Below are 27049 nucleotides of genomic sequence, written 5' to 3' on the forward strand. Positions count from 1 at the left end.
TATGCTCTTTCTGCCACTCCAACTACCTTACATACATACTTAGCACCTCATGATAAAGTTTAAAAATACTGTAAGAAACTTTTGAAACCAAAAGCTATTAAGAAAAAGTCATAAGCCAGAGATAACTATCATCATGGAGAAAAATGGCATCTTTAAGACATGGGCATGGTTCATATCTACATTTCTGTAAAGGGTAAATAATTAGTGGTAGATCACCTCAATATTTTATTTAGATACTGTTTCGCAGGGCTTGGTAAACTATGGCACTATTTTATGAATTATATTTGATTAAGCCTGTAGCCTATACGGTATCTGAAATGCCTCTTTCTGCACTTATAGTTACTGAGGAAACTAAGTTTGGAACCCTGATGAATCATTTATTTATGATCTGAAAAAAGGAACAAGTAGAGAACCAAAAAATATTAGAGGTTACTTAGATCAATCACGATCAGAGAGACAGCAAGGAACTCAAGAAATCTAGAAGGTAAATATGAATAAATAGGAAGACACAATAGCAGAAAATAAAATGAAATTGGATAAAAGCAGGGAAATGGAAAGTATAAACATTATAATATGGTTTACAGGATTCATTCAGTTTCTTATGATGACAATTTGTCACATAAGATTGTGATCACAGAAGTCAAGCCAATAGAATAAATAAGACACAGAATAATGATAATGAACTATACAGAGAACATTTAAGTAGTTATATAGAGCTGAGATATAGTACAATTTAGGATACACTATAAATTTCTGGTCACTCTAGTGAAACTGAAATTGTAAAATTATGAGTGACTGAAAAAATGACCAACAAAGATGAAGAAAACTTGCATAAAAAGAGATTAGGAAGACTGTGGTCATTTATCTCAGAAGAAATGTAGGAGAGAAAATCTAAAAAGGTATCTAAGTGAACATTTAAGGACAAAGAATGCTTAATTACACGTGGAGATTAAACACATTAAGATTCCACAAAAGTAACATCTCATATTTATGTTTTAATCTCTTCCTATTAGAAAAATGTTGTCCCAAGTTCTCCCATTTCAACTCCATCAGTTTCCTGATGCTAAAACTTGCTACCTACGTGCACCCACCCAATGGCTTTTGCTGTTTTGCAAAGATGAATGACAAATAATTATTATCAATACTCATAACCAGAGGAGTAAGCTGATTACCCAGTACGAAGAAATTTTATCTTCAAGTAAGGGCCAATATAACCGTGGGCATTGGGGATTTGGCACCCTGCTCCTTTTGAGCTCCACAGCATGATGAGAAACGGGTATTCTGAACTACAGCTCACACCACTTCTCCATACCTGTTGTCTGTTCCCTGTAGATAAAATAATAATAATTATTATAATAATAAAAAGTTTAAGGACATTGCAAACCATCTGCAGTGCAGTGCTGACGTGCTGAATGGACTTAAAATTCCCATGAGTCCAGGATTTTTTTGTTACTTAAAACTGGTAAGCTTTAATTTTTTTTAACTGTATAGGTTGCTGAGGTTTCAGTTAAAAGCTGTATTTCTTTATTTCACCGTTTCCCTTCCCAAACACGACGCTGCTAGGCACACCAACGCGTTTCAGCAGGGCAGGAGGGGGGCCGGCGGCCCTCATGGCGCCCAGGGCTCCTCCCGGGCCTCACCGCCCGCACCCGGCCGCCCACCTCCACCCTGCCCCGGGCTCGGCCGCCCCTCTCCAGCCCAACAGGGGCAGCCGCTCCCAGCCTCGGCTTCCTGAGGGGCAGAAGCCGGGATCCGTGAACCCTCCACGGCGGGGCCGGGCTGCGGAGCCTCCCCTCAGCGCCACGCCTGCGCGCCGGGCCGGGCTGCGCTGCCTGCCCGCTACCGCCGCCATCGCAGGGCGCTCTCCCCGCCCGCCGGCGGGCGGCGGTCCCGGTCCCGGTCCCGGTTTCTTCCCAGCCCCTCATCGAAGAGCAGCCCCCCGCCGCGATGTGGAAGCTGGTGCCCGCCTCGGGAGCAGGTGAGGGCACGGCGGCTGCAGCCCCCCCCCCCCGCCCTTCCTCCCCGCAGCCCGAGGGGTCCCGGGCGGGCCTGGAGCCGGGCGTTCCCTTCAGAGCCCCGGGAGCCGCTCCTTGGGCCTCCGCTGCGGTGCCCAGCGGGGCTTCCTTCTGCGCTTCAGCCCTGCAGGCCCGCTGCGGTTCCGTGGGGTAGGGCCGGGCGCTGTGGTGGGGTTGGGCAGCTGCTTTGTGCCCGCCGGGTGGCCCCCGGTGTGCTCCTGCCCCTGAAGCGAGGCGGCCCTGCGGCACCCGGGGAGCCGAGCTGAGGGGCTGAAGGCAGACCCGGGGGCTCTGCCTGCGGGAACAATGCCTGGCTCATGTGTTTCAAGGAGCAAAGCTCGTGTTACTTATTGCATGTGGGGTTTTGAAACTGTCTTGTCACTCTGCTTCTCTTCCTCAGCTTATCTGCAGCTTTGATGTATTGATCAATCTCTGAGAGGTAGCATATAACATGAAAGTTTTTTATTGACTTAAATGCTTTCTGTTTTTCTTTCATAAAGACCACTCGTGTCACCACTGCTCGTTATTTCCTGATTCTTTAGGAGTGCTTTCAGGATGTTTGATTTACTTCTTGGTGGCCGCGGCATGTAATCCCATTGAACAGGGTTTAATCTCTTACTGCCTAGAAAACTCTGGAGCAAGAGTCAAAATGCTAGTATTGGCTTTGTAATCAGGGTGATCGGTTCTACACTGTTTGTATTTTGAAAGTTACTCGTCCACAGTTGATAAGTAGCGTTTAGTTTCTAATTCATTCATTTTCATGAATAAAAACTGCTTGTACACTACAGGCTAGTAGGTGACCTACACCTTTTGGATGCAGTCAAGCCATGCACTGTTAGGCAGCTGTGTGATCTAGCTCACAAATACCAAGAATGACCAAAGCATAAGTCAGAGACAGAACATGCTAAATATCAATTTGGTTTACCTTGCAGATCTTCCAGCATTTGTTAGGGAGGCATCTTATTCTGATAATAAGTTATTAAATAAGTTATGTGCCTGCAAGATTTGTGTACTGTGTACTTCTTTTATGAGGCAGTAAAGAAAGTGAAAAGAAATAACATATTAGTGAAAACATTGTCTTTGATAAAGTGTGCCACCACTTCTGTAACTGCTTTGTGTTTCATGAAATGTATCCTTTTATAATGGATGTAGCAAAGGGGAGAGGAAGAAACAGATGTCCATAAACTACATGTGTGATTCTCATCAGCCTATTAAATGATGTATGCAGCCTATTAAATGATGTATGACAAGTTTAAGGGTTAGAAATTAATGAATTATTCTTAAGTATTTTGGGTGCCTTGGAGTTTTTTGTAAGCTTTTTTTTTTTGTCTCTTTTTTTATTTTCAGGGGAGCCATATCGGCTGTTAGTTGGTACAGATTATGTTGTTGGACGCAGAAACTGTGCAATTTTAATTCAGGATGATCAATCTATCAGTCGAAGTCATGCAGTTCTGACAGTGAGTCATCCTGAAACGACCCAGGTGAGTTGCCAGCGTTTTACTGTATTAAAAATACAGTGTGTTGATAGCTCAGTTTACCATGACAATACAGCTGGAGCAGAACCATTGATCACCTTCTTTCCTTAGTCTTGATTATTTATTTATTTATTTTTTTTTTTTTTCTGGGGTACTTGTCTGTTGAGAGATTTGGTGGCATAATACTTCTGTTGCAGGCTCCTATCTGGGCATTCCCTTTTACCCTAGAGTGAAAATAGATTGGGAACTTTTATTAAAATAATCCCAGTAGGAAAATTATGTGATCAAATTTCATTGCATAGACAAGCTTTAGAGAAAGAAGTCATGGGTCTGGAAAGTGCTGCAGTTTTATCATTGCAGGCTTGGTTCTGGAGTTCATGTTTTACTCCACATCATTAATTAGGGGACTGCGGAGAATAAAAATGTTCCAAGGAGAATTAGCAGGCAGCATTTTACTATCATTTACATGTTGCAATTTCTGTGGACAGAAATTTGAAGACAATCAAATGGAATTTCTGTTATATAACCTGTTTCTGATAACCTGTCAAGGCTTATTTATGTTTGTTTTCAGAGCCAGTCTGTCCCAGTCCCTACATTAACTATAAGAGACACCTCCAAGTATGGTACGTTTGTTAATGGATCAAACATGAATGGATCTTCAAGGCTTTTGCAGTCTGGTGACAGGGTCAATTTTGGAGTCTTTAACAGCAAGTTTAGGTAAGAAGAAGTACTTAGACTGATTATAAAACACTAAGTAAAAAAAAAAATGCAGCTTTTAAAAAGAGTATTTTAGCACATCATAGAACTTGGCAAGCAATAGTACAATAAAAAAATGTAAATGATGTTAAATGTTTAAAAAGGTTTTAGAAAGCAAAAGAGATGAATAATATTTGTGTTCCACAACCTGCTCTGAAACCCTTATTGAATACGTATTTTTATAATAATGATTCATTATTATAAATTAAGGAATTAAAACTATATATAGTTTAGCATTGGCATTTAGAAGATGTGTCATGTACAGCAAGTACTTTCAGGCTTTCTTAAGTAAAGAACAAAATTTTAGTTGAGAAAATTTTAAAAGCTAAATGGTTCTACAGGAGGCAGGAAAGTTTAAAGGAGGGACACAGTTCAGATAAGCCCTTGTTAGCTGTTTGTAATGTAATGAGAATAGAACTGAGAGAGCTTTGTGAAGCACTAGCCATTGAATGCTCGTTGCTGTGATATACATGTATGCTTCTCTTTAGGGAACACAACTTGCTCATTTTTTTCAAATTTAATGTTGTAGCCAGTGCTATCTGTGTGAGCATACAAAGTGCTCCTTTAGGTGAAGTGACAAGTGGATAGAACCAATTCGAATGACCACTAAAACCAACATTAAAGTAACCAGACGTTGGCTTTGTTCCTTAAACTTAACTCTTAATTTTGTCACTGCTACTGATATTACTTGGCATTAAAAACAGACAAATAGCCAATAAAAACAGCCTCCACCACTTGTTACAATAAATTATTCTGGATATTTTAGATAGTTATTGCACCACTTGTCAGTTATGTTTATGTCATAGGACCAGATGCATTGTGAATTTTGTAGTAGAAAGGTTATGTAAATTTCTTTCTCCTTTGTATACTAAACCAAGTCAAGCCATCAGATTTGGTATGCTGTGTGCATATGCTATGTGGGCAATCCACAGATTTAACTAGGTGTATGTGGATGATCTACAAATATAACTAGGCATGTGGTCAGGTGTAAGGGCAATATGAGAAAAAAGTTACCTGAGCTTGCATTCTACAAAGCTTGTGTCTTTTAAATACCAATCTGTTCATGGACTGTTCTGTTGAGCATACATTTTGCATTTGAAAGCCCATACTGAATTTCTTCTAGTATTTCCCAATTTTAAACCTCGAAGTGTTTTTGAAGCAGGTTCTAATTGATGTCTGTGCTCCTTCTTGAGACCAAAAAGTCCTTAGAAACATTTCAAACATGAAATCAAAATGTTGTTAATTTTTCTGAGTGAAAGCTAGTATATATGTGTTGTTTTTTGTTTTTTTTCTGGAAATTTTAAAGCAGTCATTGATCTATATAAGGACTAACAGTGTCATTTATTTCTTAGTTTTTGAGTGTTCTCTGTGAGACAAACGTGATTGTTAAGACAGCTCTGTTTGTCAGAGTGCTTTACCAAAGTTACCAAAGCAATTCTCTTTGATTTGCTCTTTGCAGAGTGGAGTATGAGTCTTTGGTTGTCTGCTCCTCATGTTTAGACGCTGCTCAGAAAACGGAGTTAAATCAAGCCATCCGGCTTCTGGGAGGTCTTGTAGTGAATGAATGGACGAAAGAGTGTACTCACCTTGTAATGGCATCAGTAAAAGTTACTGTTAAGGTACGTTGAGCTTTTGCATATTGATGGAACTGCTTTGCAATTTTTCTATGAATGTGACTTAAATTCTAGATGTGGTCAAGATCGTGGCGAAGCTTTGTTTGGCTTTATCTAGATAATTTTTTTCTCTGTAAAGTCTTCCTTCTCTTCTCTGTAAACTCTTCCTTTTCCAAATTTTGAAAGATACATGTTGGAGGGAGAGAAAATGAAAAAAGTTGAAAAAGTTGTTCAGATAAAGGAGTGAGTGGGAAAAGGATGGATAGATAAGTTGTGGTAGCCTTGGTGAAAGCTTTGATAGAGAAGCTTTTATTCTCAGTTTAAAAGCCAAAATACCATTTTAAAATGAAATAAAAATGGAAAGGGGGAAAAAGTTGTATTTGAAAAATGTTCTTTTGTTTGTTTGTTTTTTCCCTCGTAGTGTTGCCATAATGTTTGTGGAAAAGCCAATCCATTGTTAAAAAAGATGGCTTTTTTGTTTGGTAGGTTGTTTCTTTTGTATGCATGGTTGTTTGTTTTGTGTTTTTGTTTTGTGTTGTTGTTATTGTTTTTGCTAGTTCTCTCATATACTACCCTGTTAAGTTTCTCTATGGTTCAGTTCCACAATCCCTGAGTAAATGTTAGTGTTGAGTCTCCTCCCACTATCCTCCAGCTCCCTCTCCTGTTCTAGTTGTGCTTTTCATGCATCCACACTGTAATTTGGATCAGAGCTAACCTAAACTAGCATCAGCCTACTTGAGGCTGCTGAGAAATACTGGGATGGTTAAAAAACAAAAAATCACTTTCTTTTGGTGAGAACCTGCACAACCATTTACTTTTCAACTATGGAACTTCATATCCAAGTTAATAGAAGCACTAAAGGTAACATGGTTCTAGTTGTGTAAAACAAATCTGTCTAGTCAGTGTTTGCTTAGATTTTACTCTTTTAATTACCATTCTAAGTATTTGCCTAGTGTAAAATTTTTATGTATGCTGTTCTTTCATTTCTGCTGGCGTTTAGCGTTTTTAAATGAAGGAAGGAATTTTTATTAGATTTCATCTTCCTTGTCAGTGTCTTCCTTTTCAATTTTTGTGTTAACTTTCAGATAGTTTAGTAGAAGCACGCTTTATATGGGAAGAATTTGTAGCCTTTTTAACTTCCACGTGACTATATTCAATATAATTGTACAAACTGAATATTAATGCTTATTTAGCCAGTCTGTGATTTTTAGGCATTATTTTTCGAGGCTTGCACAAGCCTTTTTAGTGGCAAAAACAGTGTCATTGCTTTGTGTCCTGGAGCTGTAGTTCTTTTGAAGACTGTCATTGATTTTCATCAGCTACCTTACACATTTTCCTAACTTTGGTCAGGATAACAACTAAAAACTGTGCTGTTAGAGGTAAAACTATCCTTTTTTCCATAGTAAAATCAAGTACAGTTGTATTTGTGTGATGTCTTCCACATCTAAAATATTACAAAGCTCAAGTCAGTTGGACCATATTCTATCTGTATTTTTTCCATATGTTAAATACATGTTTTCCTTTCTTTTCAGACTATATGTGCCTTGATTTGTGGACGACCAATTATAAAACCAGGGTTTTTTGAAGAATTAATCAAAGCTGTTCAGTCCAGGCAACAGTTGCCAACTCCTGAAAGGTAAGTATCATGTTTGAAATGTCACAGAATTAAATTTATGGAAGCTAGATTATCACATAACTGCACATCTGTGTTCAGACTTGACAGAATACGTGACTTACATAAGTTTATTTGTAGAAGAATGCCTAACATGAAACACATTTTAATCTTCAGGCAATTTTCTTGCTCTCATCCCTAGAGCTATAAAATGATCTCTTGAAATTGATAATACATTTAGAGATGTTACTAGCTCTAGATAACTTGTTTTCAGAGGTTGGTATAGCAATCTTTATGATGATATGTTTGATGCAACGTCAAAACTCTTTTGGGAGTTGATATATTAAAATGAAGAAAATTAGATTTGTATAAACGATATCAACCTCACTTCATTATGAAAATGTATTTTCCCAGTACATGGTTAGTTTTTGAGTTTATTCATAGAAACATTTAGGTTGGAAAAGACATTCAAGATCGTCAGATCCAACCACCAACCTGACCTGCCAAGTTGTATCACTAAACTGTGTCCCTCAGTGCCATGTTCACTTGTCCCTTAAATAGCTTTAGGGATGGGGACTCTACCACCTCCCTGGGTAGCCCGTTCCAATGTTAGAACAATGCAGGTGCCCACCTGGAGCAAACTCTTGAGTTTCAAGATACCATTTTACATTTGCAAAGGTTTATGGAATAGATCAAGTAGGTCATCTTAGAGTGACATGAAGTGGTCTTCAGCTACAAAAGAAAGGGGGAAAACTTCATGAATTACAACTTTTCCATCTATTTATACTTCTACATTGTTCTACAAGCATGGGAGAAAACTAAACAGAAATTGTTGAGAATCCTGTCAGGAAAATTGAACGAGATTTTTTGGCAGATCTAAACAGTACAGATACTAGAAACCATAGAAAGGAAGCAATTGGATGTGCAGTCTGAAATTTGCTTGATGTGATGTCACCATGCTGTAAGGCTGCTGTTACTGTCTGTTAGAGTACCAAATAGTGGTTGGGGCTCTTGGCACCAGGGTGCATTTTGTCCAGTTTTTTAATAGAGAAATGACAATAAAATAGAGCTGTTAAATGCTCTGTAAAATAGAATCTAATGAATACGTTTCCCCTTTTTTTAATGTTTTTGTTAACTGTTAAGACCCCTGGAGGAGTTGAGCTCATTAAATGTCATCGACGCTAGCAAAGTATCCCTTATTTAGCTTTCAAAGAGAGAGTTCTGTGTCAAGCTAAATGAGGCAGCTGGTGAGATCTATATTTAAAATAATTACAATATTTTAAATAGGTGATCTTTTAAGATGTAGCTTGTGGGAAGATACTCAAAATACTCAAAATTTACGTAGCAGCTGTTTGTATTCAGTTTTCTAAAAATGCTTTGAACTTTCATAGGGAATATCTGCATCATGCAGCGTAACTAGAGCTGGTACATCCATGTGACGCTGAACAACTTGGGGCAGTAATAGCTTGGATCTAAAATATGAAAGGCATATTAGTGTGATGATGCAGAGTGACAATTGAACATTGATTATTACTGTAGAATTGATTCCCCCTAATCCCCCTAAAAATCCTAGTGTTGGGGAAATTGTAAAGTTCAGACGCATTAAAACTCTTTTTGGTTTATATCAAGACTTCACAGAATTGCAAACCTGCAGTTCACATTATCAGTGTGGCTTCTTATTTGAGGCCTTTTATTGTTTTATTATTATAACACTGTATTACCCCAGTCTTCTGGTAATCTCTGATAACCTGTGGAAGGAAAGAAATGCCTGAAGAGTTCACTGATGACTGTATAAGTACAGCCCTATATGAAATAATATGAAGTAATGGAACTGCTCTTTCTCCCTTTTTACTCATTCTTTGATTTTTAAAGATGACTTTCGCCTGTATTACGCCAGGTTAATAACTATCTTTTTGGGACTCAGTATCTGAAGCCCTCTGGCCTGGTAACTAAAATCTGAGGTGCCCTGTTTCTTCACATTAGTGGAATTTATCTTATCTATTTCACCTTCAAATGAAGTAATTGAACAATATTTCTGTAAACAAAACTTGAACAGTCACTGACATTTGTCAAATACTTTTTTGGAACCTGAATTTCATGTTAGTCAGTTGTGTCCATCAAGCTTTAGGAAATGATTGGGAAGAACATGAAAGAACAAAGATGGTTTAGAATTGACTGTAATTATTTTAGTACACTCTAGCCTATCATCATTTAATTACATATTTGAACATGGGCTTATTCTTGTGTTCAGCTTTACCTATGTGAATACTGTCAGTATCCAAGGAGAGTGTTTTTATGTTTACAGATGGTGAAATTACTTATATAATAAATGCATAAATTTTTACAGGAACTTTAATATACCAGCATTTTGTGGCGTTCGTTTCGTGCTTAGAACCTGCTAATCTCCGCATAAGTAAGGGGAAAAAAAAAAACAAACTACATCTGTATGTATGAATACATATATATATGTAATTTCTTGGGTTGTTAAACCAGTTTTTGGCATTTCAGCATCTTTTTTCTCACCTCCTTTCCAGCACATGCCTTCACCTGTCAGGTCTGCTGCAGGAGTGAATGTGTGGCTCCAAGAGTTGATAAACACTGTTGTGAACTTACCAGTAAAATGGTTGTTTTAGAGGCTTCTTCTGATGTGTCCGTGCTGCTGTTAACTGAAGCTGAGATCACAGGACACAAAAATTAGAATTTAAAATTAGGGTTTTACTTCTACCTAATCTGTTCCCCAACAGGACTTCTGGTTATTTTCAGACAAAAAAGTTTGAGAAGCTGCAGAGTGAATCAGTTCAGTTCTCAGTGCCACCACCAAGAAAAGTGTACTTACTTTCTGTCAGATTAGTAGGCTGTCATCTAGTGTAGCAGAGTGCAATTTCGTGATCCAATACAAGGGAACTGGGGTGGCTGTCCCAACGTGAAGGATAGAGCAAGCAAGATGTCTGTTTCAGTATGAAGTCCCCTGTTAAGGTAATGAGATTGCAGTCTTGTTTGTCAGCGTAGTTAGTGGAGAGTGTAGAGGTCTGGAGAGTGGATGTTTAAAATATTCCTATTTTAAAGTTAAATAGGAATGTTTTTAGGCTGACTAAAAACAACTCATAAAAGTGTTGTTCTTTTACTTACTGTGGTAGAAAGTCATGGTCTAAGCTTAGATACTGAGAAGTGAGAGGTTCTTCTTCCTCTTATCTCTTGAAGAAATATTTATATAAATACTTAAAACACTGCACTGCTTTGTTTCTGTTTAAACTCAGAGCTTTTCCTTACAGTAGGAAGGACTATCAATCAGTACTGACACGTAACTCTAAATTTTGTAACTTTAATCTTCTGTTCTTGCAGCTTTTATCCTCCAGTTGATGAGCCTTCCATTGGTACTGAAAACCTGGATTTATCAGAGCATCAAGAAAGGAAAAGAATATTCTTTGGAAAAACTTTTGTATTTCTAACTGCAAAGCAGGTAATTGAGTTTTACCCTGCAAAGGTGTTACAGGGGCAGCTAAGCACATATTCTGTCCTCTCTGAATTCATACTCATTCTCGGTTCATCAGGAGAGAAAGATTTCAATAGGTTTATCATTTTACAAGACAGCGGCCTAAGCAAGATGAAATACAGGGGCAGAAACAGTACCCATCACTTCTTCATTAATCTATGAATGATAAGTATTGTGCTTGTATTTAGAAGTATGTTAACCTACTTATTTTAAGATATTTTTATTTTCATTTTTTTCTTAGTACAAGAAACTGGGTCCGGCTGTCATTCTTGGAGGAGGCGAAGCAAAATTGATGGCGGAGGGAAGAAAAGAAATTTCTTCACTGGTTTCTCCTGAAGTTTGTGTTGTTGATGTGGGGTTGACAAACTCCCAGATCCTAGGATCCGAGTCTATGAGAAACTGGACTGATTCCATTCTGAATGTCTTGCAAAGGTGAAACATTGTTGTCTTGTACAGTGGTAGGGTAATTTCAGGATTTCTGCACTGATTTAGTCATGATATTTGCATACATACTGAAGCAGTAGGATGTTTAGGATGAGGACATTTTCTTAATTGTTTTAAGTAAACAGCACAGCAAGTAAAATTTCTTGAAATAGGAAATAGAGCACTTGGCGGCTCTGAGGATTTGAGGTTTTTGGAGGGGTTCTTTCTTTAACTCATTGTTACTGAATTGATTTGAAGTTACAGAAAGTAAGAGCTCTTTCTTCTATTTAAAATAAGTTAATATTTTAAAAACAGGATAGATAATCTTTTTTTTTTAAATCATACTTATTTCAAGGAAAACGTGAAATAGCACTTTGAGATCATACGTCTCATTGCTGTCTAACTACTTGCATATAATGTTTGTGAAAAGCAGCTTGTGTTCTGTATAACACTGGTCATTATAGCATTGTAAAAAAACACAATCCCAACCCTTAACCTACTAGTTAAGCCTAGTCCCCACGAATTCCATTGCTAAACAAAGAAAACAACGGCATTCCTGTTGCTTTCATGGCTGCAGTACAGCAGAGGTGTGTGTGCTGATATCTCCTGTAAAAGGAGCGACTTAAGTCTTTGAAGTCACTTTTCCATTCATATACACTAGAGGTACACCACAGTCAGTTAAATTCCCAGTGATCAGGTGGGGAGATGCCTTAGCCATGTTACTGGAACTAGACAGGAGCTACGGAAGCAGGAAACATGGAGGTGTGTATGTCCTGGACATATCTATGATAATGGATAGTTATGTTGACTTGCCATATCGTGGAAAATAGTAATGTGGACTGAATTTTTTTGTACCTTGACATATCTCTGCTCATTTGCCTCTTCATCTTTGAAACTGTATTGAAAGACTTTCTTACTCTCTTTCTTGTTTGTTTTTCTTCAAACTATTTGTGTTGGTTTTATTTTTGTGTTAACAGTAATGATCTCAGGGCTATTCCCGAAGCAGAAATCGGATTGGCGGTTATCTTCAGATCTACAGAAACATTCTGCAACCCTAAAAACCAGCCTGGTAACAAAGGTAATTGGAAGAAGGGTAGTAATAATTTAACAGCAATAAAGAGGCTGGTTTTTTTGTTTGTTTTTAAATAGAATGACGCTGAAAATTGTATGCAGGTTTGAAAAGGTAATTTTTAAAATGTTTTCCAGTAAACTGCATTGAAAACTGACATATAAATGTAATAAAAGAGTAACAGATCTAAAGTTAGTGTAAAAAACAGAATCAGTTTAAAGGAAATGAGTTTATAAACAGTCTTGAAGTTCATGGTTTTAGTGGCTGCTAAATCAATATCTGTATAGTAGTTCTGAATTCCAACCTATTCTATCTTGTATGAAAAGACTACCCTGGTCTTTTCATAGATAATAGATGAACTTTAAAAACTGGAGAGAATAAGAACCAACTTAATCAAGTAAAGGCTTGCTTTCTTTGCACACAAAAGAATTTGCCTTAGGGGAACTCTCCCCACACACTACCACTTCAAAATCAAACTTAATCATAAAGTAACCAATGAGACAGCATTGCCACATATGCTAAAGTAATAGTTTGGTGTTGGACATTCCATGATTTGTCTTGAAATGTAACTTGTATTTGCTAATATAACAGCAATAAAGATAGACTCTCAGGTTAAATTTAAAGATATTAACCCTGTAGACAGCTGAATAAATTAGGAATGCTGACTCTTGTTTTCCTGTCAGAATAACTCAATTAGATAAAAATTAAATTGCCTTATTAATTTACATTGAAAGATAGTACATCGGTCTTTTAAGATAGTTATGTTTGCAATTTATTTGTCAAGAGGGAATCAGTCCTGGTGTTTGGAGATTATCAAAAACTTCCATGTATGTGTTGCAAATCAAAGGGATTGTAAGCAAGACTTTTTCCTCCAATCTTGTCTCAAAAATAAATAGCGAGATACTGTTATCTTGCACGTATAAGTTGCAGTAATCATGTAAGATCATGTCAGATGCGGTAGCTCAAGGAGACGTGGGTGTCTCTGTAGGTTGGTTGTTCCTCTGTAGGTTACAGTGGAAAGAAAAAAAAATGAATAAATGAATGTATAAAGAATGGGTTGTCTGAAAGGATAATGCTGTCATAGATTCTATGAGACTTATATGTTAAAATTGCCTTAGTAGCCTTTGACTTAGAGAAGATGATCTGTAAGACAAAGAGAAGTGAAAAGGCAAACAGTAGAGATTTGTGTATGTTCTTTCTGTTCTGTAGAGCATTAATTCTGTGCTTTAATAAATAAAGTGACAATAAAGTGACATTAATAAAGTGACTAGACAGAGCAGCAAACTATATGTAAGGCAGTGCCCTCACTATAGGGATTGTGAGACTTTGGCCATAGGAGGCATTTATTCTAAGATTTTTTTTAGAATGATGGTTTTGTATTATTAGGGGTAATCTGTAGTATAATGACCCCAACTTAACAGGTCATGGTAAAACACTAAATGCAAACGGATCGTGGATTTTGTGCTCTGACAGTTTTGCATATATATTACACGATCCATAAATTACATTATGACCATATTAATAAGTAACTTCCCATGGTGCTTCACTTTTATTTAAGCAAAATTCCATAACTTAATTCAGCAGGATGTTTAACTAAAACAATCCCAGAATTTGGTCATTTAGAGCCTGGTTCCTCCAGGTTGTTTTTTGTTTGGTGGTTATGTTTTGATTTGTTTTTAAATTACTATTATTAATAGTAATACTATTATAAAATAATAAAATACTATTTTAAAAATACTATTACATAATAGTATTTTAAATTACTATTAATTGCATTAATACCATTTTACAAAAATCTCACCCAATCAATTACTAGTGGTGGTAGGGTGATAATACATGCATAGAGAAGCAGACTGGTTACTAACCTTTTAATTCTTCTCTTATGTTGATCTTGCAGCTCTAACTAGAAGTACTGCTGTATCAGGAATAGGGCCAGCCATTTCTCAGAGTTTGGCTGTGGATGAAACCATAATGCCAACTGCTGCAGATACCAGTACATTATATGTAGCTGATACAGAAATAGAAGAGCAGCCACGGTAAAGTATACATTGAAATAGTTTCTAAGCTACTAGTTACAAATAAAGTACTCTTGTGGCAGAGGAACTGCATCATTGCAATGGACAAAGAAATACAGGATTTGAAACTGCGCTTAACAAATTGCTGTCGGATGTCTGCAGTAATCTAATTTCTGCTTAGTGGTAGATAGCAATATGTCACAGGACCTGTGACTCTTTTTAGATACAAATGTAGTTATTGCATATCTGATTGACTATCTTAACTGTATTCAAGTTTTTAAGCCATTTTATGGTTATGATAACATATTTATTGTAGCAGATTTTACAGTTTCAGTTGTTAGCACACCTACATTGTTTATAAGTACGTTGAAGTACAGGTCAGCTTTTTAAAAGTGATATTCTACAACAGTGTATCTCCTTGGTAATTTCTTGTGTGTTCACCTAATATTTTTTTTCTCTTGGCTATAGTATGGAGATAGAGAAGACTTCCAAGACGAACAGAAGAGAAGAAGTAGCTTTCCAGGATGTACCCCCTGTGAAGGAGAACCCTAGCACAAGTGGCAATGTGAATGCAGGAACACTGATATCTAGAGTGAATAGAACATCTGCGTTTAGTCAAAAAAGTCATCCACCCTCTCCATCTAAAATTTCAGAAGTCAGTAAACCTAGAGAGTCCACTCCGTGTCAGCAGTCTAACTCGATTACAAATTACTTCCAAGTAGCCAGGAAGAGGTACGTTGAAATGTTCTTGACATTATGTCCCTTATTTTTAAGATAATGCTGTTTCTGGAAAATTTTTTTTAGCTCCATCGATGTACATGTTATTCAAAAGGAAGCTAATAAAAAGGTAATTTTTATATCAGCTTCTGAAAAGAGAAAGCCATTTCTCAAGGGTATTTACATCCAAATTTCACAATGCTGTCGTTGAAACCCCAGGAAGCTGTTGTATTGCTGATGCAGCTAATCATATTCAAAGATGTTTTTGTAATTTCTTCATTTTTCATTACTTTATGGTTAAGAGAAAGAGACGAAGAAGGAGGAGAAACATCTGTACCCAAACTAGCAAAACTGGAGGAAAGGTCATCGCCTGTTTCCAAGTGCATTGAATCCACAGCTTCATCGGTGTGGAACAGTGAGGAACAGCATCAAAAGGAAAATAACATCCAGCTTACAAAGGAAAGTAACGAACTAGGAAGTGATAAAACTGACACTAAAATTACTCGTAGTGAAAATCCTGCACCAAAGAAAAGAAAGGAGTTAGATGATCTACCTGAAAATACAGAGACACTAGAAATTGTGTTTGAAAGCAGAGACCTAGACTGGAAAAAGCAAACGGCAAATCAAGACCAGGAATCTCAAGGCAATATACGAAAAAAAAGATGTCTGGAAGCCAAAGGAAGCAGGATTGAAGAAGTAAATGCAAAGCAAAAAGAGAACAATGAAACGTTGGTAAGTTATGTTCTTCTTAGGTGTCTGGTCTCGAAGTTCACAAATGTATTTGAGGGATGCAGTAGCTTCTTTAAGAATGAAGAAAGTTGCTCATACATTGCAGTGTTACACCTATTTAAATGTTTGGGGTTTTTTTGTTTGTGTTCTTTGTTCTTTCACAGCATTGTTTCTTTGTGAATTGAAAACTGCCTCTATTCTGACATTTTTCTTCTCTTTATTTTTGAAATAGTGCAAGTAGGACAGCAGAATTTCACCATGGTCCAAGAATAACTTCTAATATTGTACGTTGTTGTGTCATTGAAATGCTCATATATATATGCTAAAATAATATTCAATTACATTTATGTAATGAATTTCCTAAAGAAACCTTAGGGTGACCTCTTCCATTGAATACCCAGAGTAGTGTTCAAGATCTTTCAAGTCAGAATCTAGATATGTCATGTGGAAGATCTTCAAAGTTTGTGTATGAGGCAATTCAAATCACTAATGTCCATTCAAAGATAAATAAATAGTACCATTAAACTGCATAGACAGAATGTCTGGTCAGGTATGGATGGGCTGAATTTCACTTGGAATTAAAAAAGGACTTTGGTGAAAAATTAAATTCCTAATATTAAACTAAAATAAAAAGTTTCTTGTCCAAATGGAAGAAAATCATCAGGATGTGAAACACTTGTACCTATTGTGAAAGAAGAGGGCTTTTTATTTTTTAAAATGTGTTTTTTTTGTTTGTTTGTTTTTAATATTCAGAAACCTCCAAGATCAGTAAAGAACTTTAATTTTTAAATAATCATAGCCTTTATTTCAGTACATTGGTTTATTTGATTAGAGCTAACACAGGGTTAAACTGATAGTTCTTGGTCAAACATACATGTGTGTGGTGGTAGGTCTTGGTGAAGGAATTCTTTCTTAGTAAAATACTATTTCTGAGAGGATTTTTTTTAATATATTCTTTTATATGCAATCTCTGTTAAGTTTGACTTTGTTGGGCAGACACTGTAACTTTATTAGCTAACATTGCTATCTAGTGAAGCATCCACTTTAGAGAGTTGTTCAGAAGTCTTGAAAACATACCACTTGAAAAAAAGCCAAGAGCTAGGAAGCAAAATTTTGCATATACTAATACGCTGTAACCAGATGCCAAACTTCAATTCCTGAAGCTTCAAAATCTTTGGCTTTAGATTTATACAGCTTTATCATAGCTTAAATATTCTGATTTCATATTCATTTACCAGTTTGTAAATTGATGTACCCTGCAAACTGTAACTTTCATCTAAAAAACATGTTAATTTTAAACATATGTTGCAGATCATTTTCTTTCCTGTCTAAATATTTATATTGATTTTGAACATGCTTATTCTGCCGTAAAGAGCAGAAACCAGTTAGACTAGACAGAGACTAAAGAGGAAAGGAGCAGATGCATACTTCAGTCATAGAGTAGCTTGTAATGAGTTTTCTTGATTATTTCTCTGTTTGTGAGACTAAGGCAATTTTTTAAGAAAACAATGGATTTTGAGTTAACAGTAGCCACTTTATTGAAAAAAAAATACAGATTTGTAGAGGACAACAATATTGAGAACCCTAGCAAAGTAGCTAGTAAAAAAAAAATCAAGAACACAAAAGGGAATAAGAGAGAAAAAACTCGTTTTTCTTTTATTTAAAAATACTTCTATTAAAGCTTACTGTCCAGCTAATTCGTATACAGTATAGGCAGTGTTAAATGCTGTAAGAGCAAAATGCGTAAGTGAGTAACTGGAGTTTGCAAGACAGTATTTTAAATTTTATGTATAGTGCAGTCAGTTTACTTTCTGTCTCTGTATTTGTATTGATCTGAAAAATGCTTATTCCACAGGAAAGAGCAGAAATGTAGTTGCCATCATAATTTTCACTGAATTTCAATCTTTAATCAACAGAGAGAAGATGAACTTGGATCAGTTCTAACTCTAGAAAAGAAAAGTGAGATCAAGCAAGAATCTCCTCCAGTCTTGGTAAGAAACCAATTGGAAGTTTGAACACCTTGAGAATCATTAAGAAAGTGCACCAAAATTTTGCTTTTAAGGACGTAATATTTGCAAATCATATTTCGGGGTAAAGAAAGTGTAAAAATAGATCTCCTTAAAATAATCACGTGTAAATTTCAGTAGTGCAGTCCAGCTTCTTGACTGTATAAAGACAGAACTGTAGTTCAGCTACGTGTTTGTGTAAAGCTATCTTGTATGGACACTTAAGGTGACTGAGACTGCAGAAACCTAATGTAATTGTATTAACTCTGCAGTGTGGCTAATACCAGTGCTGATGTTTTTGTTAGGTAAGTACTTAAAGACCGGATAAGAGTGCGATCTCTTCAGCTGCTGTAAGGAGATTACACCTAGAATGGAAAAGATGGACTATGGGGAAAATAGATGTAACATACACCGATTAATAGTAAATATCATACTAACTCTTAGTTACAGGTGAGATGGCTAAGGGATGATGGATTAAGGAAGGAGGAGAGAATAGCTGGGAATGGCAGAGAGGCAGAGAGAAGGAGACAAGGCTAAATAAAACTGAAATGGAATGCTTCTGAATAGGGGAAGGAGAGTGTAGCCAGTTCAGAAGGAACAGGATAAATGTTCTTTGCACGAACAAACACTGCGTAAACAATACAAACCAAGAGGGAGCGCTATGCAGGTGTACCAGAGTGCAGGGTCAGCTCAGATTAAGACACTTCTAGTTTGCACTTCAGTATAAAATAGTGGTACTTTGTCAGGGCGGGAGCTGTCCCTGAAGATAGTTAATCTGGCCCTCAGCTGCGCTCACTATGATTTCTTTCTCTGAAGTTTACACCATTAAGTGTCCTCTATGCCTGTTTATACGCCTGTTACTTGAAGTGCTCCATCCTTTTTCTTCCCTCAGAAGGACCACAACAAAATTGAAGATGACTCCAGCAGTCTTCCTAGCAGGCTTCTGTTGACTGAGTTTAGATCTTTGGTTGTCAGCCATCCAAGACAGAACAGTCAGCTTATTGGCAATACCAGCTGCAGGGGACAGAAAAATTTCAAAAAGTTCAAAAAGGTATGTATTTCAAATGGTCACAAGATGGCACTGTTTAAAATATTTCAAAGTATTTCCTTAGTATTTTTTTAATATATTTCATAATATATTTCTACATTAATAGTAACTAGAGAAAGAAACAATTCCAGTATTTTGCTGTGTTGTTTGCAAATATTTTTCTAACTGACCAAAGTACAGCAGGCTGAGAAAGGCTTACCTCATACCAGATTCTTTAGATACTTGTAGTCTCTTATTCCAAGTTGCTGGTTGGAATATGTCATTAGTGATGCCTATTTTAATCTCAGTAAAAGTGTAACTTCACATTATGCTTCCAAAAACTCGTATTTCAACCTCTCCAAAGATCTGTAAAGATCATATGCTGATTCTGGATCTTGAATTTTATGTAATAAAATTTGGATTTCAAAATGAAACTAAAATTATTATCTTAAAAAAGTGAGATTATAGCTTGCTTGGGTCCTGAGGATAATTTAAGAAAATCCATAGTGTTCAGTGTAAATGTACCACTTCAACTCACATTAAAAAATAAACAAACAAAAACATATGTGGTATAAGATTACTAGAAGTGCATTTCAGTATAATATAGAGAACATTAGTCAGATAATGCAACTTCCAGCTTTCTGGGAGTGTGCAGTCATTTTAGGTAGAATCCTACCCCAAATTTAAAATGTTCTTTTCCACCTTTCTGTAATAGATGTTCATGCATTTTGAAGTAAAATAGAATCTATCAGTAAAGATCAGTTTGTAACATTTTCAAACTTCATTTAATGTACTGTTGCATTTATTTAGCATATAAAACTCCTCACCTTTTTTTTGTTTCTTTGGTAAAACGAGGGACTTAATAGCTTTCTATAAATACTTTTTTCTCTTCAGTCTAATTTAAATATCATCTGATAATTGTTATTCAAAGAAAGACTGACTTTCATCCCTGATATATGAATTATTTTAAAAAGACCTTTTTCTTGCATTGTGCTTGTCTTGTATTTTAACTGTAAGAATGTATTGTCTAATAGGTCACTTATCCAGGGGCAGGACAACTTCCATACATTATTGGAGGATCAGATTTGGTTGCTCACCATGCTAGAAAGAGTTCAGAGCTAGAAGACTGGTTAAGAGAAGAATTGGAGGTAAGGACTTTTTTTTCCAAGAAGACCAATACCAAACCTTACATAACAAATATAACAACCTGTGGTCATTTCTGAAATAATTCAGAATTTTAGTTTTGAAATAAAACCTCTTCCAATTAGCTATTGCGCATGCTTATAGGAACACATGCATTAGAAAAGTTACTGAAAGCCAGAGGTCAGTGATAAGGCTCTCTTTTTTTCCTGATTATTTGAATTCAGTTTACATTTCAAAATCAAATAATCAGTAATAATGATTTAAAGCAAAATCAGTAACCTTAAAGAGAGTGATCTTCTTTTGTTTTTAATAATCAAAATAAGCATTATGAAAACTTGTGACTTTTACAAATGTGACACAGGTAGGAAGAACTTATATATAACCCCTTTTCAAATCGTTATACAGTGCAGTTGATATTCTGTTCTCTTGGGCAGAACAGAAAATACTTGAGTAAAATTCTCTTGTGGTATACTGGGAGAGAATTTTTATGCCTTTTTCTATTATGAAAACCTTCCCCTTCTTATGTAAAAGTTTTATATTTTATTGTAGCAGTTCCATTGCACTTTTCCAGTATTTTCATTAAAAATATTTGCTGATGAGCTGTATTTTGTTTCCACAGCCTGATGCGGTTTTGTCAACACTTTTTAATTAACTCCTTTTTTGTCCCTGAGTGTAGGTAATGCCAGTTAAAATCTCTTTATACACCAGCAATCATACAAAATTTTCACTATTTATATAATACTTACACACAAACAAAACTCTTGACAAAAAACTTAAAACTTGTACAAACTGATCATAGAATGGCTCAGCACCCTCTGGGTGAAGAATGTCCTCCTAACCTTTAATATAAAACCCCCCTCTTTTAGTTTAAAAATATTCCCCCTTGTCCTGTCATTAGCAGACTGTGCAAAGAGTTGCTCTCCATCTTCTTAATAAGCCCCCTTTAGTTACTGAAATGCTGCAATAAGGTCATCCTAGAGTCTTCTCTTCTTCAGGCTGAGCAGCCCCAGCTCTCTCAGCCTTTCTTCATAGAACAATAATTAGGAGAATAATAATATATGAAAATACTAATCCATTAGGAGAAGTAGCCAAGTAGCCAAAGTTGACCAGTGAAATACATTATCCAACAGGAACATACATTGATTCCAAGTATTTGGAGAAAACTTACGTTTTAGGGAAAAATTTTATTAGTGAAGGAATATGTTGTTCTTCCACACTGTTCATTACCTTCATCCCTAACATCAAATACTGAAAAATCTTATTTTGTCAGGAACAGAATCGACGTGCAAGAGAAGAATCACTTGCTGATGATCTCTTTAGGTAAGAGTTTTATGTTCATATTTACAAAAGGTATTTATTTTGCATCACATCTTTTTTAGACAAATACCAGTTTTGCAAAAGACTACTTTTTAGACTATTATTATCAAGATTTCATGTATTTCCATGTCTGGAATGTACCCAATGTGACTTTCATAAGGATTTTTTTTATGCCTTAAGCTTCCAGTTTTGTTCAGACCTGCTATAAGTTTTTTAATAAGAACATTCTCAAACAGAAATGTTGCTCTTTCCTGTCTCATGCATAAGCCAGTTTGTTCACAAAGGCTGGAAGAGATTTCCAGGGTCAGGCTCTGTGCCATTAGGGTTTGCTAGCACGAGGGAGTGGTTTGATGTTACATTGAAGTCAGTCATCTGAATTCCTAAGGAAAAGCTCTGGAGTTTGCAACCTCTTTCATACTGGCCATGGCACTTGCATATCCTGGTGTTGAGGGAGCTAAAGCAACAGAATGCTAGTTCTGTGAAACAAAGTGATTGGCAGGACTTTCTTTTTTGGTCTTTGAGGTAACGACTCATGCAATTTAAAAATTAAAGGCCATGTTTTCTATGATTTTTGTCATATTTCATTACATTTGCCTCTAAAGTGTTTCAGTAGTTTTATTAACTCTTACTTCAGTTGTCTTACCACTTTTCTGTCATCTCTCTTTTGAAAGAGCAGGGAAAACCATCTTATTCAGTTGATTTCTTGTCCAGTTACTTCCAACCATAATCCTGTTTCAATGTTTTTTAACTACTTTCAATAAAAAGAAGAGAATTTCTAGGCCAAGTTTGCCGCTTTATCCAGATTTAAGTCTGCAATGCAGCTTTTAAATGCATAACAATTATGAAGATATTTATAAAAAGTTATGGTGCAGCTTGATTGCTCTGCTAGAAGATTAAGTGGTCCAAAATATCTTGATTAATTCCAGACTTTCAAAACACAGCAGCGGAAACTTAAATAATTCACATGCATTCGTGCGTAGAAAAATTCTGACCTCAGCTCCGATTTATTTAGGGTATTCATACGTATAGAAGTTTCCATAGTCAAAAATATTAAAACACATAGTTTAACGTTCAGCAGATCATAACCTACTTCTAATTCTGTCCTTAATCCTGACTAAAACTACTTGATGTGATGCTAATGTTAGCAGCTGCAATTTCCCATGAAAATTGCATTTGAAGATGAAATTAGAAGCAGTCATGCTCCAAGGTAAAGATGAGTTGGAAAGAAAAGCTGTACCTTCAAGTACTGCTAATTCAGTACATACAGAGATGGAGGAGGAAGGGAAGGAGCTATCATACTCTCTGTTAAGACTGCAAATAAGTGGATAATGCTTGGTAACAGCCCTTCATTCCCTATTCCCAGCGAGGTATTTTGTTCCTTTGTACATACGCTTGCAGTAGTGGAATCCTTGTAGCCCTCTTTATGTTTCAGACCACAGGCACTGTATGTTTTTTTTACTTTCTCAGATTTGTAACAATGCTATAGCAATAAAATCAAAGAAATGCTGTGAGACCAAGCATAAGGACTGCATTTTGGTTAGCAAAGGTTTCATTATTTTCTTTGTTTTTATGTAAAGAAACCAGCGACTACTATGTGACTTCTGACCTGCCATGAATTTGACAAACACTAAAAATTGTGTATTACAGTAGAAAAATGCATATGGTAAAGAAGCATGTTTTAGTCCAAATCAAAGAGACATCATACTGTGTATCAACGTGTGTACAAACCACTCAGAGAACCTTACTGCTTTAACAGCTTGTCCTTTTCAACAAACAGTTAATAAATAATGAAGCATTGCTTTCAAAAATCACCCACTTCGTTTTTGCCAGAAGTCTGAGCTGCATGACAGCAACTTCTAATACCTTTGTAGTTATGTAGTGATGTAATTTGGCTCGCAAGTTGGGACATTTTCCTGCCTAAGCAAAAAAAAAAAAGCGATGAATGAGATCAGATTTAGTGGAAGTAAAACTGCCTGATCATTCAGCTGTGTCCGTAAGTTATTCATGCATGAATACAAAGCGCATCAGAATTTCAAAGAAGTGACATAGGATTTAGGGAAGGTGAAGCACAAATGGAGAGAGAGAAAGCCAAGGGATGACAGTATGAAGCAGAGGCAAACTGTAAGCGTATTGCTGTAATGTTGATATCTACTTTCTGGATTAAAAAATAGTTATTAATAACTAAAAACCAATCCAAATCTGTATGAAAGGGAAGATAAAGCAAGGAATTACTTTGTGGGAGTAGGAGGCAACAGAAAGGTTTTCTGTGAATGAGTTGTGGCCAAATGTTGTATACATACAGTACCCTTTGCCCCTGTGCCCCCCTATTTTTTTGGGTGGAGGAGGCAGGGTGACGAGTGGACCTTACATTGAGACATTACAGGCTTGGAGAAGCTTTCTTATGCATGAAGTAGGTTTAAAGTAGCTAGCAAGGCGGTGAAGGCTTATTTTGGTAAAGGTTCTTTAGTTCATGCACAGGTACTAACTTGTGCATCATCCAGTCAAATTTTATCAACTGTAGTTCTCAGAGGTGCAGTCTGGGAAAGGACTGATGAATGCTGTCCAATCCCTTGTTATAAATATATAATAAAATCAGTTGCATAGCATGCTTATGTTTGAATATCATGGAGCCATAGTAATTTGTGATGAATTTTCTTTTCTGTTGCAGATATGATCCTAGCGTGAAAAGGAGAAGATAAATTGTCACTTGAAGTTACAGTGATTCTCTAGCAAAATTTACTGTCCTATTCTGTAAATGTTTGCTGATGACAGCGTGTAATACATAGTTGCATATGGCGATTCAAGTTCCTTGTTACAGTAAGACTTGTTTGTATATCTTGCTTTTATTAAAGAAAAAGAGAAGTTTCTTTCATTGCTTGGTGCTTATGGATAGCACGTGTTAAAGTCTTGAAAATTGCTTTAGAGCAGTGCTCAGTAAAATATCATATCTATTTAGGATTTCATTTCAGGCTGTTTCTTGTCAGTAGTATTACGGGGAGAAAAAAAAAAAAGGAAGTGAGCACCAGGCTTTTTTCTTTTTAGACAGGCATTGTTAATTAAATAGATTTTTGTATATAGTGACTTTTTTCTTGAGGACTTTATGAAGTTTTTGAAGACTTCGTAAACAAGACATTAATAAGCTACACTGAGCTTTGAATTTGTGCCTGAATAGACAATAAATATTTAATGTTAATAAGCTCCAACTTCTTCCCATTTTTGAAGTTGGTAACAAATTTATTTCTAGCTAACCACCAATTCTATGTGATGGCAGATACTGGAACAAATATTTGTTTTTAAAACTCAGTGGGTTTTGTCCCATTGTCAGTCACCAATATTTGTTTGAACAGCCTACAGCTAGACTAGAAATGGTCTTAAAAACGCAGAAAAATTTTGCAATAGCAACAAGCAGTGTATTTCCTTTAGAGAAAGGAGAGAGGCAAGTATAGTTTCTGCTTATTTCCTTTCCTTTGCAAATAAGGACAGAGCTGTGTTTGAAAATGGCTATTGAGGAACAATTTGTGTTACGAAAGTCTAAAAGCTACATGATGACAGTCATCAACTTGTGAGAGTTTGTGTACTTTTCCTTTAGTATTACATGAAAAGCAGCCTTCTGTGCTCCTGAAGTGTAAGTTTAGATATAATGTCATCTCATAACACTGTAACTTGTGTTCATTTGCATTGAGTCTCAAGTGAGAGGGGGACAGACTGGATTTGGTGGGTTCCAGGAGTCCAAAGAGAAAAACACAATTAAACTTAGTGGTTCAGGGAATTGGATGTCCACCCAGGACTAACTGATAAATGCAAGGTCCTGTTCGTTTACATCCAATGGCCATGGCCACCATTGCCATGAACTTGGTCATAACTCCTTAATTGTTTTGTTTTCTTGACTAATCAAGACATTTTTTTCAAGACTCTGTTTGTAGAGACTTTTCCCTGATGTTTAGGATTGGATGAGCTCTTCTCCCCTTCTTTAAACTGGTTCTCTGGCAGGGGGAGAAGTTTACTCTGCAAATAAAAGAATAAAAACTTGTAAAATCCAGATCTAGGAGTGGCAGAGAAGCCAATTGAATGACGTTGCTATGGGAAATTATGTTAATTATCCCATCTTGACGAGGTGAGCTGGGCTATTTGAAGCCACTATGTCGTGTCAATTTGAGGAACAGAATCTTGAAATCTCTGCATGTCGACAGCAATTATCGTGAAGTCAACCCGCTTACATGGTACCAGACAAAAAATACTTTGTCCTCAGAAAAAGTCTTTCATCAGGCTTTTCTTGACAGTCTTGCTGCTTAGTCAGGGATGTCCAAAATGGTACACAAATCACAAAGGTAAACAAATTCTGGATTCAGCAATGAGGGGGTTTTGGTATTGTGATGTTTATCACCATAGGGTCAATTTCTGTCCACCCACCACCTTTATAAAGACTGTTCTTCAGCTGTTGAGGTAGTTCCTGGAGGACTGGAGCTGTACTTACTGCTGTTTGCTGTACTTTCAGGGTGAGTTTTTGTACCATCAGAACCTCTGTGTTTTCCTGTGAAAACCCACTGCTCCGACAGACAGCCATTGCAGACTGCTGAGAATAACATTTTTGATAGTTGTTACTCAACTCAAGCAAAGAGCTCAGCAGAATATCAACGGAGAAGATCCTTCAGAATGATTATTTACTATCTTTTTTTTTTTTTTTTTTTTAAAAAAGGCAGAACATTTCATCTGAGAAATGCTTGAAACATATGATGTACATGACCCTGTAAAAACTAAGACCTTTGCAATTTGCATTGTATTTTGCTGGAGTTCAAACCACCCCGGGGCATACCTGTGACCACTCATACATTATACTCTTCAAATCCAATTCCCCAGAGAGATGAATCAGCAGTTTTTATATTCATTTTCAGTTATTTAGTGACAGAAGACCACCAGACCCAGACATCATCTGGTGAACTAGGGGGTGGCATCCCTGCCCATGGCAGGGAGGGTGGAACTAAGTGGTCTTTGAGGTTCCTTCCAACCCCAGCCATTCTATGACTTCATGAGCACCTGGGTCTTCATAAATCTTGAAATGTCTCCTTTTGTGCCAACATTTCCAACATCCAGTTTCTTTCAGTCTTTCACAGACAGCTGTGAAACTGCTTTTGTACTGGGAAGGCAGTCATGGGACTATTCCTCATTTCTTCCCTTGACATTAGAAGCTACTGCTCCCTAGCGGCTGCTGGTCTCTCCTTGGAGAGGTCCTTCCCTTGCACACATTTCCTTTATTTCCCTGCATGACATCTATGTACAGAGTGACTTCTGAACACTACACATTTACTGAGTAGTCTGCAGTTCAGAGTTGCTGCTGCCTGCTTTGTATTTGTGTGCCCCGTGGTTTCAACAGTCAGCTCACCGCACTGCTTAAGGAAGTTGTATGGTGTTGACTTTCTTTAGAAGATTAAAACAAAAGTTCAGTAACTCAGACATCTAAGGTTTCTCTAATCTACTTCAAACCACAGTGTGCAAGTACACCCACATCTTTTTGACAAAAGGCTGTTCTTTATCTAAAAATAAATCTAAGCAGAAGCTTTATCTGCAGATCTTGTTTCTTGTATTTCTGTGTAACAAACATTGAGGCTGTGTGGGGACTGCTTTTTTTTTTTTTATTACCA

General features: G+C 36.6%; 1 protein-coding gene across 3 annotated transcripts; it reads left to right on the forward strand.

Moving 5' to 3' along the window:
* Nucleotides 1-1513: 1513 nt before the first annotated feature.
* Nucleotides 1514-26969, forward strand: NBN (nibrin). Of its 3 annotated transcripts, XR_011807426.1 has the most exons (17): nucleotides 1514-1978; nucleotides 3363-3496; nucleotides 4062-4207; nucleotides 5706-5865; nucleotides 7392-7495; nucleotides 10814-10931; nucleotides 11206-11396; nucleotides 12365-12465; nucleotides 14354-14492; nucleotides 14940-15203; nucleotides 15491-15920; nucleotides 17834-17908; nucleotides 18816-18974; nucleotides 19985-20098; nucleotides 21364-21413; nucleotides 24079-24227; nucleotides 25906-26969. XR_011807426.1 is itself a non-coding variant. In XM_038174557.2 (16 exons), the coding sequence occupies exons 1-16, from the start codon at nucleotides 1948-1950 to the stop codon at nucleotides 24107-24109; spliced, it is 2247 nt and encodes a 748-aa protein (XP_038030485.2). In that variant the 5' UTR covers nucleotides 1514-1947; the 3' UTR covers nucleotides 24110-24277. The 3 variants fall into 3 exon arrangements, 2 of the variants coding, with proteins under 2 accessions (XP_038030485.2, XP_071890575.1); XM_038174557.2 differs by lacking the exon at nucleotides 25906-26969 and having other exon boundaries at nucleotides 24079-24277; XM_072034474.1 differs by lacking the exons at nucleotides 1514-1978; nucleotides 25906-26969 and adding an exon at nucleotides 2077-2165 and having other exon boundaries at nucleotides 24079-24277.
* The last annotated feature ends 80 nt before the right edge of the window (nucleotides 26970-27049 follow it).

The sequence above is a fragment of the Anas platyrhynchos genome, chromosome 2 (genome assembly GCF_047663525.1).
Source record: "Anas platyrhynchos isolate ZD024472 breed Pekin duck chromosome 2, IASCAAS_PekinDuck_T2T, whole genome shotgun sequence".
Classification (NCBI taxonomy): domain Eukaryota; kingdom Metazoa; phylum Chordata; class Aves; order Anseriformes; family Anatidae; genus Anas; species Anas platyrhynchos.

Bases quoted from the DNA above. Each gene is read 5' to 3' on its own strand.
- NBN (XM_038174557.2), top strand. From the start codon at position 1,948: ATGTGGAAGCTGGTGCCCGCCTCGGGAGCAG. The intron at 4,208-5,705 runs GTAAGAAGAAGT...TGCTCTTTGCAG, and splicing joins GTCTTTAACAGCAAGTTTAG to AGTGGAGTATGAGTCTTTGG. The intron at 5,866-7,391 runs GTACGTTGAGCT...CTTTCTTTTCAG, and splicing joins CAGTAAAAGTTACTGTTAAG to ACTATATGTGCCTTGATTTG.